Source organism: Rhinolophus sinicus, linkage group LG02 (assembly GCF_036562045.2).
Source record: "Rhinolophus sinicus isolate RSC01 linkage group LG02, ASM3656204v1, whole genome shotgun sequence".
NCBI lineage: Eukaryota > Metazoa > Chordata > Mammalia > Chiroptera > Rhinolophidae > Rhinolophus > Rhinolophus sinicus.
The window spans coordinates 172,931,191-172,952,074 of NC_133752.1; the positions used below are offsets into that span (position 1 = coordinate 172,931,191).

General features: G+C 43.3%; 1 protein-coding gene across 1 annotated transcript; it reads right to left on the reverse strand.

Annotated features, from left to right (window-relative positions):
• Nucleotides 1–541: 541 nt before the first annotated feature.
• On the reverse strand, nucleotides 542–20,364 carry EMP1 (epithelial membrane protein 1). The gene is made up of 5 exons (XM_019744810.2): nucleotides 20,182–20,364; nucleotides 5,570–5,682; nucleotides 3,845–3,941; nucleotides 3,591–3,731; nucleotides 542–2,807 (listed from the first exon to the last, which is right to left on the reverse strand). The coding sequence occupies exons 2-5, from the start codon at nucleotides 5,645–5,647 to the stop codon at nucleotides 2,644–2,646; spliced, it is 480 nt and encodes a 159-aa protein (XP_019600369.2). The 5' UTR covers nucleotides 5,648–5,682; nucleotides 20,182–20,364; the 3' UTR covers nucleotides 542–2,643.
• Between the last annotated feature and the right edge of the window lie 520 nt (nucleotides 20,365–20,884).

Below are 20,884 nucleotides of genomic sequence, written 5' to 3' on the forward strand. Positions count from 1 at the left end.
AGATTGCCTGCTCCACATTAAAACCATTCTTATCTTGGTGTTGGCATGGTGCTGAGTCCGGTCCTTATGGCTCACAGAAAGCAGTAAAACGTTCTTTTCCTCAAAGAGCCCGTACAGATATGCCCCAGTTTATGCAATGAATGGGCTCCTGCAAATGTATGTGATGCATACCTTGTGACTTGTTTTATAAATTGAAGATGCATTAGAGGAGTTGACTATTTCAAAGAAACTTTGCAAGTATCTCATTTTTTAATGTCGTAAAGCCATTCTGATTCAAGATCATAACCTTTCTCTAATGTATTAGCTTATGAAGTTCCATTTTGTGCTTAAGAGGCTTAATTAAAACAAGATAAAACTATACTTAATAACATTCAATTGCCTGAGTTATTGTAGGAATGCCTAATGTATTACCAGAAAGTAGCTTAATGTCTCGAATAAAAGCCAAACTGTCCAAATCAAACTAATTGACAACTTAATTAGGAATAAAAGTCACTATTATCCATATTTTCCAACACGTTTTTGAAAGAAAACATTCACACAGTGAAAGGAATCAGAATCTGTTTTTATATATTCCCTAGAGTTATAAACATTTGTATCAAAATATTTACAATTATAGTATATGAAATATCAATCTATTAAAGAAGAAGCCAAATACAGTACTAGAACACCACCAATGTAATGCAAATTACATGAGACATAAATGGCAGAGAAACAAAGTAAAAGACAAGGGAATACATGGTTCATTCCAGTCATAGTTTGACTTTTTAACATAATGCGAGTATCTCTTTTGGATATATCTGATATGTATGTTTCTGCACATAAGACAGCCTTCTATAATCATGTGATAATTAAGTCATAATTAAAAAGTTTATCATCCCACAGTTTTTGCCTGCCAACCTCTCTACCCCAGCCCAGAGAATTTGGTGACCTACCCTCAACATTTCCTTAACATAGAGAAATATGCTTGGTAATAGTCCTTTTACATAAATACCAGCAATCGTGGCATAACAACTCCCCCAAAAAGGAAAAGTTATATAAGAAACGGGATGAGGAGAGAGCACGGAGAAGTAAAATAGGCAAGATGTCTCAGATTCTCCCTAGGATTAATCTTTTCAGTGATAAAGGAAATGTCTTCCCACAGTTAACCCTTTAGGCAGAATCTGAGATGGCTTAAAATAGCTGCTCCAGGCTAGAGAAATGCCTGCTTAACCAGGAATAACATACTACTTCTAAGTCCTATATAGAAATGCTCTTGTGGCAACAGACAGATCAATTATTATCTGACTAGGTACCACAAGAGTTTGTTTTTTTCTTTTTCCTGAAAGAAAATATCTGCCCTTCACCTATATTTTTATCTCATGGAAACTTTCTTATTTTCCTGGGGGCACAGGCACTCTGTTCTTATGACTATAATCTAGTATGTGTAATACTTTACAATTACATAGCACCTTTCACCCAAGGATCTGTTGTTTGATTTTGGTTTGTGTTTCAATAAGCTTCTAGTATTGCCTTGCCTCACCTATGACGCAGGACAGGCAGGACCTCTGAAATGTGGCCATTCCAGCCAATGTCAAAGCTAGAGTTGCCATAGAGCCTAGGAGCCCTGTCCCCAGTATGGATAATTAGATAAAACTTCCTCAAAAGTTTATCATTTAAAAGGAGAGTAACAGATTGTGTTACTAGGATCTGTGTCCATCTCTCTCCCGTTATATACTTAAAAGAAACATTGATTGCATGGGGCGGGGGGGATCCTAAAAACATAACCCTAATACAGCATTGTTGCAAGACTACCCCTGATCCCATAATTTGTGTGGTGCTTTCACCACAGAATTGGTCGTTAGTGGCTTTACAGAAATTCCAGAAGAGCTGCCTTGTCGTTAAGCAAGAGGCCTAGCAAAGCCTGTAGCAAGTGGTCTCCATGAGGAATAGCTAGCTGTGTGAGGTCTGGCCTGGGTTCTGACCATCCCCCAGGTCTTCCACTATGAAAAGTTCTCTTTCTTGGTTTTCCTAACCCACCAACTTGGCTTTATGACTATATTTCTTCCTCCCATTTTGTCACAAATACCACTGAATTCCACAGAGCTAAATATCTATTCTAAAGAGGGATACTGGCTTGCTGACCAAAGCCCTCCTGTGGGCCCTCCAGACTGGAATACGATGTTTTGCTTTGGGTTGGGTGGGCGGGATGGCTTCCAGGCTGAGTATATTCAGTACGAAAACAATATCTGCTCTTGCCAGAACTTGTACCGCTATTTTCATTTGGTGCAGTAGATCTGAGGACCACAGTGCGAGACCCAGATTTCACCTCCGGAAGTGGAGCTAGTGGTGTGGCAGCGAATGAGGCCCCAGGAAGTGTGTGTAACTGAGAACAGCTGGAGGCCAAGTCTGGTGGCTGGAGGGAGGCTCTCTGGCACCATATCAAGAGAACATCAGCGTTCTAGCCAACTACTTTCTCCCAAGCACAGGGACTTGACAGTAGAGAACCCCCTCAGGAGTGATTTGGGTTTCAGCCTCTCCCACCCTATGTCTCCCTCCCCCGCCCCCCTCCCTTTTGGTGTTTCCTGCAGAGCAACTTCCACTTCCCTCCCAGATTCGACACCTTGCTCCTCCCCTCCCCCCATTTCCCCATAAACTTGTTCGGCCTTATTTCTTTCTCAGGACCAGGTAGAGAATGCCAATGATGAAGCTGAAGCAGAAGCAGATCCAGGTCAGGATGAAGGAATAGCCGTGGTGACTGTTAGCGTAGACCTGCTGACCTCCTGCGTAATGATGAGTGTAGATGGACGCACCAACCAGAATGCACAGCCCTGCAGGGAAAAAAGAAAAATGTTCAGGGTTTTTGTTGTTGTTGCTCAGCTTTTGTTTACATTAAAACCAAGATTTCATAACTTTTAAAAGATCCTATTTCCCTCCTCTACAATGAGAAAAGGAAATCTGGCTGTTTGGCCCCAAATAGTATAATGGTTCTGTTGCTTTGCCCTGAACCACTCTTGATGATAAATGACAGGTGTTTGGGCTCTCACATCTGCATTGGCCTGCGTGGCTGCAAGTGTGAAATAAAACCCAGAACCTCATGTCCACCACCCAGCTTTCCCGTCTGGACCCCAGCACGTGTAGTCAGGCTTCCCCGGGATGCCAAAGAACACGGCATCCCACCAAACTGTGTGTACTTGGGAAGAATGACAGGAGAATGTGAATGGTGACAATTGCTAGCTTTGTAGCAGTGGTTTCCTCTTTCCCAGGACTCCCACCTGCCCGCCCTCTTCAAGTGTCTTATACACAAATGCTTATTAAGTTGGTGCAAAAGTATTTGAGATTTTTGCAATTTTTTTTAAAACCGCAATTACTTTTGCACCAACATAATAAATGGGCGTGCCCCAGGCTCTCCAGAGCAGTAGATTTAAACAATGAAGCAGATAAGCATTCTTATTCTAAGCATCGATCAGGCAGTCCTAAAAGGAGAACAAGTAACCAGAGGAGAGAATTGTACAAGGCTGTTTCCCTGAGCCGTGGGCTCATCTGCTCAAGTTGCCAGGAATACCGATGGGAAGAACGATGCGTAAACTGGATTCTGCGCCTGAGATACTCACAGCACACCAGCATCGTGGCCCCCGAGAGGAAGAAGCGGTTGCCCTTCTCCATGGTGAAGAGCTGGAACACGAAGACCATGAGAGAGATGACGGAGAAGATGATGGAGAGGATCATGAAGGCCTGTACTGCCTTGAGCGCATCTGTGGACACAGGGTAAGGAGAGTGGGGTGTCAGGCTGACCAGTCCCCGACAGGCTGGACATTTCCCCAGTCACATGAATGGTCAGCACTGAATGCAATAGCTTTATAGATACCTTCATGGATGTATGGCAGGTCTCCATCGCAGTTAAAGTTGGTACAGTTTTTCCACAGACCGACTGATGCTTTTCCTACATCGGAAACCACCCAGACCTGAAACCAGGAGGAAACAAAAAAATGTTTTAAAACGGACCCTCTGCTTTAAAAGAAAAAGAAATACCAGATTAGCTTGTGTCAGGACCAAATCTTAATCAAGACACCGTATATAGCCACAAATATGGCTAAGCAATCCATCTCTTGGTGGAAATAAGATTCAACTAAAATCGAAGTCACAAAAGTCCCAAAAGAAAAGAGAGAGAAGAATGTGTTGCCAAGGGAAAATCACCTAGCCTCTCTGGGCTTTACATTCCTCATCACTTAAAAACAAAAAACAAAAAACAAACAAAAAAAAGGAATTCAACGACAGTAGTTTAAAATTCTAAGGTTCTAAGAAATGGAAACCCTGGATGAGGAAATTGGTTTTAAGTATGCACAATTCATATACTCAATCAAGACTGTTTCATGTGAGGGCCTGGCTAAGAAGAAGAAAAAAATAGTTAAGGCAATATATTCAACTCAAGACAATTGAGAAACCCAAGGGTAATTAAGAAAATACCAGTGAGCCTGTCTGGGTGATTAATAAGCCACGCTCATCTAAATAGACTGATCGAACTTTGTCACAACATGTAAAGTAATTTCATAGTAAAATAGCACAGCAATATCCACTGATATCGTGTGAAGTCGTTTCCCAGACCTGTTATCCTAAGAGACCAGGGATTGGCGTACAGAACGTCTGAATTACAGTCTGCAGGAGGCTGCATGGGCAAGTGTTCTGTCTAATCAGCCATACTTAATTTAGCCTTGCTTATAATCACACCTACCAATGTTGGCAAAACTCTTCTATCTGAACTGTAAAACCCACTTATCCTTTAATTGTAACAGGAACCTAAACAGATTCTAGAACCATCATTTGCCTGTCTAGCGATTGTTGGCCTTGATTTTTGTGTCAAAAGAGCTGTCTGACTTTTTCTGAGAAAAGCACAAAAGCAAATTGGAAGCTACAAACTACCACTAGAGGGCAGAGTAGCCCAAGGTTCAGAGAAAGACTTGCTTCCTCTATATTTTTATGTTGCTTTATTTGAGTGAGTGAATTCAGTGGAAGCAGGTTAATCTTGTAAAATTCCACTTTCACATGCTACTCTCCTCTCAGAACTTGAATCCCTCCATCTGGCAACCAAAGCTTCTCATCATCTCACTCCCATCGCTCCTTCTAATCAAGGTTCCTAGAAGCAAGGGAAGTTCTGCTCCTGCCACCTGGGTGTCCTCATTATGCCCTGAACAAAGCCTGTCCCTCCCACTTGGGCCCCCTGGCTAGTACTCCTGTCTGGAATGTATCCCTATGCTCCGGCAACCGTTTATCTTACACCAGGAAAAAGCCCACCCATCTACCAGTCCTCCAAAGTCCACCTCAACTAGAAGACTCATGTAGAGACTGAAGAAGACTTGTGTTCTCCAGCCTCTAGACGCCTACAGCCTGGTGGGCTCACTTATATCCGTGGATACTGGCTTTTAGCCTCCTGTTATGTAGTTGTTTGAAGTGTGAGTGTGTTTATCTTTTTCGACAACTAAGCTGAAAATTCACAGAGGGCAGTGATTGTGGCTTTTGTAGCACTTTATGTAAATATTTCAATAACTTTGAATGAATGAATGAACGAACGAACGAACAAAACAACATTACTCACGTTGGCAATGGTGGAAACAAATAACATAATGACAGTGGCGATGTGGACCACAAAGATGCCAGCCAGTAACACCAACATCTTGGCTTTTTAATGACTTGCAAGTGTAGAGAGTCCTGAGAAGAAAAAAACACATGGGGAAAAAAAGGTTACTGACAGATTCAATAAAATAATTCATCTTTCCCACACATGGGGACTAGCTGCTAAAATCAGGAGGAGCTGCAATAAAAACCATCACAATTTCATCATCAATACCTGAAAACACTTAGTTAGCCTGGTTCCCTAAGTGCCTATTTGTCTATTTACATATACCTAAATATAAACACAGTTCTGCATCTCATGTATTTATATACCCATCTCTCCAATACAGCCTGTTTCAAAAAAGGAACATTTTGTAACTGTTAAATTTTATTTCATTTGTATTTCAGAGGCCAAAAGTAGGACTTGGATTTTTTAAAGGGCCTTTGACAACTATTATTTCCAGTACAACAATGTCATATAAATTTCCATTTTCCACTAGGGAAGGGTCCCTGACTCTGTCAAACTAAACTGCTTGCCCAGTTTTAATAGAAATGGATGCCTTACACAGAATAGCAGCTATTACTCAATGCCCATAACCTGAATAGGCTACTAATTTGAACCTGGGTGAGATATTAGATGTGAAAGCCACAACTTCTATTAATATAATGCTCTTTGGTATTCGATAATTATAATAACCTAATTACAGTTTAATGGTCTGATCACCTACTAATTGACTATTTCAGACTTGTATCACTGCACCTAAGCCTTTGGGCTGTGTGCACCACATGGTAGGGGCTCTGCTATTGGTCTGGGGCATAGTGTTATATTTCCTATGACTCAATATGACAGTGCTGGGGGCTTTAGAAGTAGGCAGCGTGAGACACCACCAAATAGGCCTTCTACCTGTGCATGACATTTAAACAAATTCCAATCCTTCAGGAGTCAATACAGAAGACAGGCAAATGCATAAATCACATCGTGGGAGAATTAGGAACTAATATAGAATGTGCATGGATAAACAAAAGCGTTCAGCCATAATCTCAGAAGTGCAGAAAAAGAGAGCCCATTGATCATAAACCCCAGAAAATAAAGGAAGTGTGAAGGATGCATATGGGAGGTTATTCTGATTTATGTCCGCAGCAGGAGTGCTTTTTCTCACGCCCAAGACAGTTAGCTGCCGTGCAGTCTGCCTCCCTGGGACTTCAGAGCAAAGGACTTCAGCTTTCACACACCCTAGGCAGGGTGGATGTGTGGGCGGCCCCACCGAGGGAGGAGACAGATGTGCACATCCTGCAATTGTCCCACTTCTCTCACTCTCCCCACTTAATTTACTTGAAGCTTTGAGTGCTTGAGACACTTTCCTATTATATGGAGTATTTATTGGAGAGCACTAGTACTATCATTCCAACACTTCAGGTGCCTTTTATCTCCACGCAGGAAACACTAAAATGCCTTGCTCTTTCTTTACAGGCCAGGAATGAGAGGCAGATACTGGCTCCCACTGTCCACCCAGACCCGCTCCCTCAAGCCCTGCCCTCCATCCCAGTCCAAGCACTTCCCTTTAAACCAGGCTATTCTGAGAAATTTGCCCAATTTAACTATGAGTGACAAAAATGATGACGTTTATCCTGCCGCCTCAGGGGAGAACTTGGAGCGTTCATGTCCGCTGTTCATACTCTCCCCACACAATCAAATTCATTTTTGCTTTTCTCAGGTTCTTGCACACCTCCGCAATTTTCTGCTTGATTGTAACGCACCGTGAAAAGAGGTTTGGGAATTAGAGGTTGAGTTAGAATCATATCAAGTTATTCGACCTTTCGGTCTCAGTTTCCTCCTATATGAAGTGATGAGTTCAATGCCAGTTGTACAGGGAACCATGAGGGTTAAATTGGATCGTACATGTAAAACTCCTAGCACAGTGCCTGGCACATGGCAGGTACTAAAGGAGTTGCTTTGATTGTGGTTATTAGTATTAACTATTATTAGACAAAACTGAGTAGCTGTTGCCAACCCAACCGTGTCAGTTAGTCACCAGGCTGTCCCATTTTAAGTGCAAGTAATAGGATATCTGCCATCTAGGTCACAAGGCCGTGTGTATAAAATCAGTTTGGACAGCTTAGAAATTGCCATTATGCCTAATCCTTGCTGCTTGAGTGGGGAAACCACTAAGAGCACACCCTCAGGAATGAGGAGGAGAAAGTTGATTCTTCTCAGCGGTATCCTGACCATCCTCCCAACACCCTCAGGAGTCACACCATCACTCAACCCTGATCTCACCACTCATGGGGAAAAAAATAGGCTGACCGCAAGGAATGAAAATATTATATAATAAGTTTTATGTTTAATCCTCCTGGGGCTCTATAAGTGACTTTCTGTTCCTTTTGTTTCTAATTTAAAACATCCTCCTTCTAATAGAGGGAAGTGGTTGAGGGGCCCAGATCAGAATATAATACGCCAACGGAGGCTTCTGAAATGAGGCTGAGGAAAATGTTGTGTTCCCTCCCGTTACAGGTTGCTGGGGATTCCACAGCGTTCTGTGTCTCCTTGGTCAGCCTGATTCCTTTGTGCACCTGCTCACACTCTCCATTTTGACTTGACACGACTGCATGGCGAGTACCCTCCTCCCACTGCACCCCCACCTTGGCCCATCCACCACTCCCCTAGGGCGCCAGTTCCTTCCTGGCCGGTGGATCTCACTTCTGATCTAAACCACAGCCCCACCTGACCACTGTCCCCTGCCCAGTGCAGGCAGGAGGAGTGGGTGGGTGGAGCAAGCCAAGAAGGACCTCTTTCATCTTAGATTTCTGTGATTGTGCTACCTCCACTCACCAAGGAAAGGAACACAATGTCTTGTATGAGCGAGTGTTCGTCATGTACAGAACACCAATTCTCTCTGCTTTGGGCTGCTGTGTCCAGCCAGAGTAGGGGCTGTTCAGCTGGAGCTATCACATGATACCTATACCTTCTTTATCTTTTCACTGCCCCATGTTTGTCAGGTTTTATAGTGTCATCCATTGTCAGCTTAGAGGAGTCTCCATTACTTTCAGTGGCCCTCCCCCAACACATTTGGAAAAAGAATGAACTATATTCTTAAATTTCTGGCCTATATTGTCCCAGGTTACCCAATCCCAATACTAGCGACCGCTTCCCCACCCCACCCCCAGCAGAGAAACCCTCAGCCTGAGAAATGGGGGTGGAAGAATCCTTGTGACCTTTAGGGACAACCGTGAGTGGCACCTGATGGGTAAATTTCTGGGGATCTATCAAGGACCACAGCAGAATGGGTTTAACTACAGAAGATCCCTTGCTCTTGAGACTTCCACCCACCAATCACTTTCAGTGTACCTTGGTATATCGCTTCATAAAAGAGCACTGAAAAGACACCATTTCTGAGCATTCATATCATTGGAAGTATTGCTTGCTGAGACTCTCTTTCCTGGCAGTATGTTTCACTAAAACAAGAATTGACTTCTCCCTCATACCCCTCTAAAATGCTACCGGTGGCACTTTCCAATGGAAAGCATACCCCTAGTCACAGCTGGGCAGCTCAAACCAGGAAGTAGAGAATAACAGTCCTGCAGTTCTGACTACTTGGGTGCAATGCCTGCCTCTCTCAGAGCATTTGCTGCACTGAGCAATCCCGAAGTGTGTCAGCTGGTTATTGGGAACTCCCATGCAATAGCATTGTTTGTGGTGCTTAGATTCTCAAACCCAGGTCACCAGAGCGAGTCAACTCGGTGTCCTTACAGGATAGGACATCCACTGACAGTACTATGTGGGGTGCCGGGAACACATTTCTCCACTCACCACTGTAAGCAGAGTAGGTTCTCCCCCTTTACCCTCATCAATCCAATGTGCCTGGGGCAGGGGTGGTCAGGACTCCATGGGGCTGGGTAGGAAACTGAGAAAAGTATGGGGGGCATGAAGGTGGATTCTAAAGAGTAGTAACTATTTAAAGAAATGGATGTAAGAGACTTGCATAGGTTCTCTGTTACCCCTTCTCTATTCTTCTTTCTCCCTTAAGGCAGAGGACTGCCCATTCCCTTTCCACCACCGCCATTTTTTGTTTCTGACCACGCTTCTCCTCTCCTTCTCACAATGCCCAGACCACATTAGAGCAGTGGTCTCTTTATGCTCCTGTCCCTGATGCAAGTGTCACAACCACTGACAATTCTAGATTTGGATTAAGTACTTTTTTTAATAGAAAATTTATTATAGTTAGTAGATATGACCCAAAGATATTCAATTGCTGGTGATTGGAGCTATAAATGACTACCTCATGTGGGAGAGGGAGGTAACTGCCTTCTCTAATTGTCTCCATCCACTTAAATTTTTATTAATCTCTTGCCTCCCTTTTATAGCCCCACTGCCCAAAAAATGAAATAAGCAAAGGAATGTAGCTCTGAGACTGGCTTGCATTGCCTCTTAGCCTTTGTCCAGGTAGCCCAACACTTTTAAGTTCCCTGACCATGAAAAATTAATCAGGCCCCTGTGGACATCTTTCCTTTTCTAAGGAGCAACTAATATTGCAGAGACTTTAAGAATAATTGACTTCTAAAGGAAGTAAGTTTAGATGTTGAGTTTAGATGTTGGTAATTTGGCTCCATGGTTGCTAAGAGAGTTTAGATGTTGTAAGAGAGTTTAGATGTTGGTAATTTGGCTCCATGGTTGCTAAGTTAGGGGTCAGATAGCTTCTTCCTGCCATATTGTCTGTGGGTTTATTGAGCTGCCACAGGAGTGTGGTGGAAGCAGTTCTCTAAGAGTGATCTAAGGCACAATAATTGGGAACAATACAACAAAATAGAGCAACTAAAAACCTACTTCTCCAGCAAAGGAAGTGGTGGAAATCCTGGGCTTGAGTCACTGAAGAATTAGCCTGAGCCTGGGGTTATAACATAATCAGAAACAGAGGACTGGGGCTGTATGAGCAGCAGAGTAGTCCTGAAGAGCTCAAATGTCCATGATTCATTTGAAAGTGGGTGAAATTCTCCCGACAAAGGCAAAGTGGAGATGTCCTTTACCAGATGGCGTAAGAGAGCCTTCTGGGAAGCTTGTGGATCTGGCTGGCTAGAGAAGGCAGTTTGGTCATTTCCCTTGCAGCCTAAGTTAGCCCAGGCTTTTCTGGGGAGAAGAGAGCAATCACAGCCAGATGCCAAGTTCCCTATTTCTCCTTCCTCTCATCCCGGTTTGATTGCTCAAAACATCCCAGTCAGGCCATGAGTTCCTTCTTTATTTATTGTGCATCCATTCTTACTTTCCATTGTCCGTGTCCAGTTCAAGTCTTAGCTTGGACCACAGCATCAGCCTCTCCCATGATCCTCTCTCTGAACTCCCCCTGTAATTATCTCCTCCATACTGCCAGTGGGTTACCTGACCACGTCACTCCTCTGCTCAAAAATCCTCCAAACACCCCACTCCCAGGAAGAGAGACTCCACACACCGCAGGTACGTTGGCCCTGACAACCCTAGGAATTTGGGGATCCTAGGAATTTGGTTTCAAAAAGGAAAAAAAAGCCTTGATTCTGTGTCCTTCCTCCAGTCACTACCTATCAAATTCTTTTCAAGAAGCTCAAATCCCACCTCCTTTAGGAAGCCTTCCCAGGTACAGAGGTCAGAAGCAGTCATTTCCTGGGTTATGCCATAGCCCTTACACAACCCTTTATTAAAAGCACTAGTGGCAGCCTGCCTGTTAACAGTTATTTATGGAAATGTATGGCTCCCTTACCTCAAAGATTCTAAGTTCCTGAAAGGAGAGTCTTATCTATGATAGGTACCAAATAAATATCTGTTCAGTGAGCAAATCAATGGATTAAGGAAAGCAATATTTTCTTCCTTAATCTATTTATTTGCTCCTTAATAATGGAGCCAAATTACGAACATAACCAATGTTAAAGTGGCTGAAGTGTTCATAATAAACAACAGAATATTCTAGAAGGAAAATGTTTTCTTGTTTTTTTACATACATGAACTTTAGCCCTTTATTATCTTTAGATTATTATTTATATATTTTAACTATGTACTTAATCATCTTGTTACATGCAAACTCTTTGTTATATGTTTCCATAAAAATACCTATATAAACATGTGAATATTTCTTGAGTACCTTTGACGTTTGAATATACAAGGGGATATATGTGTTTGTTGCCTTTTTTCCAGAGGAAATAAGTAAAAGCAAAGATAATATTTTAAATTTCTAAACACTAATTTCTCCACAGATTAAACTTTTCTATCTCTTTAAGTTATAGAATCTCTGGGCTGAAGAAGGGCTTTAAAGTTCCTCCTCATTATATGAAACTCATCGACAAATCTACACCAAGGAACTATCTAAATCATGTTTAAACTCCTCTGGTCCTGGGGAGTTCAGTACCTACCAAGACACCGGCCCCAATTAGTAAGGTGTTTCTGACAATGCATCATAGTTTGCTCTGGACAACAGCTACCCCGAACTTAGTCCTGTGCTTTGTCTCATGCTTCCTCTTCAACCCTTTCCTAACATGGTTACCTCTGCAGCAGAACTTCCAGGTTATCAGAGAATGGCCAGAGGACATCCCCTTAGATTCCAAAATCTCAATCATATTAGAACACAGTCCTGAGATTACTCAACTGCTAGACACAACTCTGTCTTTTCATTGATTGATGTTTTTCTGACAGTGACATCCCACTCTCATGCTGGATAACTGCAAACTTTGAAGAAAGCTCTCTCACACCATCTGACCACAAACATGCTGCTTCCTCAGAGCAGGAGGAAAGATGAAAGGCCAAACTGCTCCTGGTCCTATGATCTCCATGAGTCAGCTTGTGTCTCCATGCCATCTTCCCCAGCATGAAACCCAAAACTTCTGCTGCCACTTCTTCCTAAGGACCCTGTGTAGGGTGGTAGTGCCTATACATCAAAATCATTCTACTTTGGTTGGTTTTTTTGTGTGTGTGTGTGTGTGTGTTTTTTTTTTTTTTTAATGTATGTGTTTCCCATTGAGGATCATTTGGGTTGGCAAAGCGGATGCCCATTTAACACAAAAGCAGAAAAGGAAATACTCTCTTTGGGGAGCAGTCGTAGAGGATGTCTCCGGAGGAGGAAAAGGCTGGGATTAAAGGCGGGCCAAGTAAAGGAGACCTTGCATGAGCTTTTCTGGCCATTGTTATTGTTGTTTTATATCAAATGTACTTTCCATTCTAATATTGTTTGTATGTAGGGGTGAGAAGGGGACATCCATTTCTCGGTGGGAAATGTGGAGAAAAAGGATCCTTAAGAACCATTTCCTCCTGCCTCAGGAGATCTGATGTTTGGTGTGGGAGGAAAGAACTCCAGGTTGCACCTCGCTATATACACATACCACGCCTGATGTTTTTAAGTGCAGGGACATTTTTATGACCTGGAGACACATCAGCCATCAAGCAGCAAAAGTAACAGGGATCTACATGCTCCAAGGAAAACAACTATGTTTTCATGGTCCTGGGGGGAAAGGGACTGTGTCTCCCAAATGTTGGCTATCATAAATGGAGGTTATTATAGAAAGGGCAGTGTTTATTTGGCACTAGTATAGACTAGCATAGATTCTCGCATAGTCAGGGAGGAGGAACCAGGGGTGGGGTGGGGGTGAGGGGCAAGCATATTATTTAAAAAAAAAAACAGAGGACCTATGAGAAAACCAGATCCCCATAAAAATTCAGCCTCTGGCTAACTCCTGACACTTTGAGAAAATCACATACTGGCTCTGGCCAGTGGCTCCTGAAGAGACAGAGTCCATAACAGTACAGAGTGTGAGTTCATGGTTCGAATCCTGAATCCACCACTTCTTCTTTATTCTAATTTCAGTTTTACTGAGATCTAATCGACATATAAAATTGTAGGATATTTAAAGCATACATCGTGATGATTTGTTGACTCCACCACTTCTTAACTGTGACCTATAAACCTCATAGGGTTAATGTGAGGATTAAAGGATTCATGCCTGACGCAGAACAAAGGCTATATGGTTGTTGGTTATTCTTTTTGTTCCTTTAGGTAAAATGAGAGTCTTGGGCAAGCAAAATGGACTTTAAGCTTCTCTGGCAGAATCTGAGGACCAATAACTGTGATAAAGGCAAACAGCATAAATCTTGTTTTTGTAAATGCTCCCAAGGAGAATAACCTGTCTCTCTTATTTCTCTTTGTACACAGTCAGGTACGGGAAGGGGGTGGGTCTGCAATGGCTGAGGCCAGGCCTGAGCTCCGATGCCGGATCCAGCTCACACCCCCAGACTGCAGCTGGTCAAGCCATTGGGCGAGGTCTCCTGGGCGAGGACGGAAGCTCCAATGTCTTCTGCCTCTGACAAAAGACTGCTCTGGCAGCCAGAAGTCTTCAAGGGAGAGGTTGCCAAGATAATAACTAGGGTTTGAGAAGAAAATCAAGGTGTGGCCTGGCCCCAGCGGCGCTTGGGCGGGTCCAACAGTAGATGGCGGCAACATGCTTCAACCAGTAAAGCTGCAGCCTTGAGGGGTGGCATGAGCTGGGAGGGACACGGCCATGCAGCAGAGGTGCCCAAAGAGCCTGGGGTGGGCTGCCAGCTTTGTTTCTCTGAGGACAATTTGTTGGTTAGAAGTTCAGAGTCATTTAGGTTATTCAGTCCAATCCCGTGACAAAGGAGGAAATGCACGTCCCCAGAGCAAAAGCAGAATCAGAACTGAAGCCCACTATCTCCTGTCATCCAGGCCAGGCCTCTTCCACCAGTGTGATCTTCAACCTCCTATACTTGTCTTAGGGTTCAGCAGAAGTTCTAGAACTACCTTCACTCTATTCTTCCTGCCACCTCCTGATTCATCAGAGGGTCAACACAGTCCCTCCGAACAGTGCCATTGGCAAAAACAAAGGGTCTATCAAGGACTGCTGTTTCTTTCTGCCTGGCTACCAAACCTATCCCCACACCACAAACCCCGAGACAAGACTCAAACATTCCATCCTGGCCCCCACCCACAGCACAAGAGTCCCCTCCCCACTGACGCACAAAGCAAAGGGAAGCTCCAGGCCTCAGCTTCAGAACACTTTCTCTGAGCTAAGGATGTACACATCCGCTTGCCCAGCTCTTTGTTTCAGGATAGTAAGCCTCTCTCCAATTCCCCTGTAGCTCCAGCCCCCTAAAGATGGGCCTTTGATTATTTTAAAAAAACAAGTCCAAGTATCAAGGACCTCACTTTGCTTTCAGCTCTGATCTGGAGCCTTCTGAAAAGAGGGAAATCACTGCCCTGTTGGCACAAATTTTTGATGGAAACACAAATGATACCAAGAATGTATTGACCAACATTTGTGCCTGAGCAACAAAAGATTCTTCAGAGCAAAAGAACAAAATATTTCACCCTAAGGACCATCCTGAAACATTGAGGGAAGGTAATCCCCACACAAGAGGGGAGAATGTTAGGAGTAGAAACACCCTCACATTTCTCTGCCTTTCTCTTTCACCTCCTCCCTGTCTTGCTCTTTCCGCTTGGCTCTTTCTCCCTCTTCTGGGTCTTTCCATTTGCAACCTCTTCTCTGCCCTAACACACAGACCTAAAGAAACATGGACAGGAGCAGTCCCACTTGCTCATTCCCCCACCCTTTCCTCCTTGCACCTTCCCTTTCCTCCTCTCAGCTTGTCCCTCATTGGCTCTCACCCACACCTTTACAGCCACACCCTCACACTGCAGGGTCTTCCTCTCTGAGAAGAGGGTGGCGCTCCTTTCCCAGGACATGCTCAGTTTCTCCCTGAGCCTGGTTGGGTTCCTGGTGAATCCCTTGCTGTTGTCAGGCTTAGAAAGCCTGCCCCTCCTCATCTGAGCTGGTGTCCTTTATGTTTCATTCATCAAACCTCTTCCTTTTCTTCCCAGAGCTGAGTGAATGCTCACTGCTATCTGATGATAAAGCCCGTGAACACCATACCTAAGGACTCTCTGAATGGATGAAGCAGAGGCAGCTGCCTCGGTCCTCGATCCTCTGCAAAATGCCTGTTCCAAAAGCAAAAAGTTGGATCATTTCACTTTTCTACCAATTTTTATGGACTAAACCAGCTGTTAGCATGAGACAAGAGATTTCTCAAAATAGGAATGATAGGATCATAGAACAATTGAGTTTCAGAGCCACAGGGGGCCTTGGAGACCACCAAGTTGAGTAGACAAATGACAGCCATGGTCTGACGGTGGAGTCGGGACAAGACCACCACCCCTTGGTCTTTCTATTTGGCTACCTTGCATCTACCCTAGGATTCAACCAGTTTCAACAAATGCCTTAAGGCTTCTCAATTTTAATTACCCCATTTGAAGAGAGAATTCATGAAACAGGCTCAGGAAATACAAAAACTGCCACATGCACCTAAAGCTACCAGCACCAGGAGCAGAGGAGTCCATTTTAGTACCATTTCCACAACAGGAAAGGAGATGTTGACCTGAATATTTGTTTAAAAGAAAGAGAGAGAGACAGCAATCTCCACAAGGGTTTGTAGTTTTATCTTTATGCTCCATATCAGTGGATCTTCCCACTAAATTCCGAGAAATGACTTTACCCAGTCAAAGCACGAGGGACTGAAGTATTATAAAGAGTAGTCTTGAGACACACATGTTTGGAAGTAGGGTGTGGGGAAGTCAAGTAAACTCTTAATAGGAACCATATTTGGGCTCCCTTGATTACTGAATAGAAATCCCGAGTCATTTGGGCAGAACTGGGAAGAGTATTGGAAACAGGAAGTTCATGGTCAGAAAAATTCCAGTTCTGTTCTGGTTAAGGATGATGAGCTCACATCAAGGGATTCACATCCAGATTGCTGGCCAGCCTTTAGACTGAGGTTACTCTGGATTGGCAGCCTCTTCCTGTAGGTACCATGACAGGTAGTAAAAGTGTGGGCTGCATAACCCACGGAACAAGTTAAGGGACAACCCTCACAAAGCCAAGTTAGAAGCCTCTGTGTCTGGTATTGGGTTGATTTAACAATGATTTTGTGGGAAACAACTGGGTGTGCTCTTCTGAATATGTATATTTGAGAGTTCCAAATGTCTCTGAGCTTTTGTGTTAGGCAGCTATGTATATTCATGTTGTAAATTAAAGAAGGAAACACATCATGTATTTGGCAAATGAAATACCTCAGAATCAAATCATGTGGGTATGGTTGAACAGGTGCATAGTTTCAATGCTTCAAAAATGTTCTTAGACAATAACAATAATAAATAATAATAATATAGATCCATCAAGTTCTACCCATTGAATATTCAATAGGGGTTAAATGTTTAGAGGATAAGGAGCATTGGGTGGAGCAGCCACAACAAAAACGGAATAGATATTTTCGGAGTCACTTCACGACTGCAGAACTAGGAACAAAGAATGGAAGTTATAGAGAAAGCCATGTTGTTGGATTTAAGAGACTAATAATTAGAGCTATCCAGCTAAGGGGGATGAAGGGAACCAAAAATTGTCCACCCTGAAGCTGCTTTTTTGGGTATTGATTTTAAACTGTCTATTAAGAAACAAAAGACACAGAAAGAATTTTTGACCCTTCCCCCGTTCCTGCCCAAGGGATTCAGACAGAAAAACCTGCTTCAGAAAGAAGATCTCAGGATGTTCACCTTAGCCAGAATAGCTTAATTTTCATTCATTATAGTAAATAGGGGGGCTTCATGCTGGGGCCTGTTAGCTAAACACCCACTGTGTTCCAGTTTCTGAGTTGCCTAACAAGAATGTTCCTGCCATGTATGTTCCCTCTTCTTCAACTACCTGTAAATTGCCCATTCTCACTTCTGAAATCTAATACCCCTTTCCCTCCCTTTTCCTTTGTCCAAAAATGTCATATATACCCAATATTGCCTTACTGTCTTTCAAATTTCTCATGCTTATGTGAATTCCCCAATGCATATGTATTAAACATTTTATTTTCTCCTGTTAATCTGTCTCTGTCAATTTGATTATTAGCCCAGCTAGAAGAACTTAAGAGGTGAGAGGAAAAGCATTAATTTTTTTTAGCCCCCAAAGGGATGAGCATGGAGGTGTACTCTAAGGTACTGAGCCCCCCTGTTGGGAAATTTTAAGGAAATGTAAAATGGCCATCTGTCTGAGGTGGTGTCAAAATAAGATATCTGCATTTGGTAGGAGAATGGAAGAGTTGGTCTTTAAGATCCCTCCTAAACTGAGAATTCGATGAACAAAATCAAGGATGGAACAGAACTAAATTTGCCTTGTGCCTTTTTTTATGGTCATTTTTCAGATGTGTTTTCCATCAGGCTCTGAGGAGTCTGTAGCAAAGCTGTTTGGCTTCTTTTATAAGCCTTCCAGGTCTCTGACTGCTCTCTCTCCATTGATCTCAGTGAGTCTGGCAAGAACCAAAACCCCCAGAGCCAGCCAGAGCAAGTCATGAGGGTCTACATCCCCAAGGTAGTCTTCATGGAGCCCATTCACTAGCCCCCGCCCCCGCCCCACGTGGGGATGTCCCCCTGGGAACTGGATAGGCCCACGCTGGTCTCCAGAGGGAAGCAGAAGAGTTGAGAAAGCCACATTAAGTCTTTTCAGTGGTCTGAGGAAGGATGTCTTTCCTTCCTCAGAGGTCTGCCTTGTACTCCTGGGAGGTAGCCAGCATCTGTTCTGGAATGTGATCTCTTCTGGGTTGGTCCTTGATGGCCCTCTGCCAACTCCCAGGACAGTTTAGTACCCTTAAACAATGTACAATCTGGGGGGTCCCCTGACCAGGACACCAGACCGGATGTTCTGCAGCCCTCCAGACAGCACTCCACCCCCGCTCCATTCTTCAGAGTCTGGGGTGGAATTTGATCCTTCTCTGAGGGTGGGATCCTCCATGGCAGAGGGAGAAAATATGACCCTCACATTTCAGTATTGTCAAAGACTTACAGCTGCAATCTAGAAAAGCTGCTACAGCTGAGACGCTCTCTCACTACTTCTTGAAGGAAAAGGGGAAAGCAGGAATCAGAACAGCATTTTAAAAATTACCCTCAATGTCCAGAAATAACATGCAGCCTATTTTTCTCATTTATAAAACCATAGTGTAATGCAAAACGCTGCACAAATAATATAATTCACGATGGTTTATGCCCCCAGAATTGTCAGTATTTTCTATTTGCTGACTGGTTAAACATTGCTTATTAGCTTTAACCTGTACTGAACTAAAAGATTTGTACTAGCTTCACAGAAGATCATTACTATCAGCTTAACAATAGCTTCTCTAATCCACATCCATGCAATCTGGAAATAAGAAACATTTTAAACAAATACAGGAGTTCCTCGCATCTTGAAAAGTTGCTCTTACACTTACTTAATCATCCCCCTTGGGGCAGTTTTACTAAGAACATTGCCTGTACAATGCACACAGGCTGATTACATTTAAATCTGCTCTTCCAACAGACCGCATTTCTAAAGGAAAAGTCAAATTTCATCAGACAAGCTGAATCCTGTCATTTTTCCTTGTCTTGTTTATATGGGGGAGGTGGGTGGAATCCACTAGTATCTATGTTGAAATAGGCCACACCTCAACCAAAATGCTAACCTGAAAAAAAAAATTTTAAAAAGCAAACAGAAATCACCCTTCTTCTTCTTTCCAGATTCATTTCATGATTAGCACTAGTGTTTACACTTATACAACCATGATTTGGAAAAGAGTAAGGAGGTGAAAGTTCCAAAACAATCACTGCCTTCCATGCAGAAAAAATTCCGCATCCACCTAAAAAATTTTCTTTTCTCATTTCTGATATACCAACTTTTCACTCAAAAAACACAACTGTTTCTGGAGTGGAAGCATCAAACCATTTAACATTTTTGTTACAGGGACAAATAAAGTTCCCCTGCCCCACCTTTTCCCTTAAACTCAGTTTCTCTCCTGCCTCTCATATCCTGCACATCTGGCCAAGGACAGAAGGAGCTCTGAAATCCACATCAGGTTCCAGATTCCATCAAATGAACCCCTTTTGAATTTTATTTGAAATACAAATTGCTTCTTTCTCTCTCTCTCTCTCCCCCTTCCTCCCTCCCTCCCTCCCTCTTTCTCTGTTTCCTTTAAACACAGCCCACCCCCCTCCTCCCATCCTTCGGGGAGTAAAAACACTTAAAGTTAAACAGAAGTGAATGAACAAGCGAACGGGCAGTAGTAAAAGCAACAGCAAAAATAAACTAAGAAGCCAAAGGAAGACTAGCAAACAAGCAACAAACAGAGAATCAATTCAAGTCCTGAAGCAATTTGAATCAAAATGGAGAAATGGAAAACATCTGCCAAGTGCATGTGTTATTTCAAAGGTATGTAGTGTTTCCTCCATAAAGAATACCCCGTCCCGGTGTGTTCCAAAGTCCCTGGCTCCCTTCACATCTTCAGAGCAAGAACCCAGTTAAGGCAAGACATAATTACAGCCCAGTTCTGCTTCTTTCCCTGACCCTCATCCCCTCACCCCTGCCGTCAAAGTACACTTTCTGAACCTTATGAAAAAACTTGTCTCCGTATCCACTTTTAGCCAAAAGTTTCAAAGATTCAAGTCAAGGAATCATAGAAAAGAAAAAAAGCAAAAGCAAAACTTAGATGAGCTCAAAGGTAACAGAGCAATGGTAAAGAAAGAGAACATTCTCTGAGTTTCCCCGCAGTGTTGGGAGCTGTCCTACCTGAGGGTCCCAGCGACGGAGGTGCCTTGAGTGGCAGGAGCTGGCAGCTGCCTGGTCGGTTGGTCCGCTCCTCTGGAGGTTGTGGCCACAGTGAAGGGAGGGACCTGCCTCCCGAGGTTATAAGTTTCCTGCGCTGGTGTGCTGGGGTGTGTGATGGGCGGTTTCTTTTCACTGTGTTTTAAAGGAGTTTCTATGAATCAGTCTGGCTTTAAAAAAAAAAAAAAGATTTGTTGGTAAGCTACGCCCTGCTATGTTGGCAGTCTGTCAAGAGTTGAGAGAGGCTGGGAGTGAGCCATCAATTCAAAGAAGCCTGTTTAGGCTCCCTCTGACTCAGACACACAGACCACAGTGGAAAAAGGAGTGACATTGCTTCAAATGAGTAATAGGAGTCACACAAATAGATCTGTTTACCAAAGCCCATTCCTCCTCACCAAAAAGGAGATTTGGTTACCATGGGGATAAGGCAAAACATAAGTTATCTTCCCAATCTTTCATCCAAGGAGGAGGAAAAGGGACAGTGTCCTGCCCATTGAAATCCCACCTAATCATCAAATGAGATTCCCATTCTTCCTCCCCCATCAAACACATCAGCTAGGGCTCACAGTCAGGAATAATCAGATTTATTTGTTAATTACTTCCCTGCCTGACCCTGGTGCACTGTCCTGTGGGTGGATATAAGGTGAGGCCCCGGAAGCAAAATGGG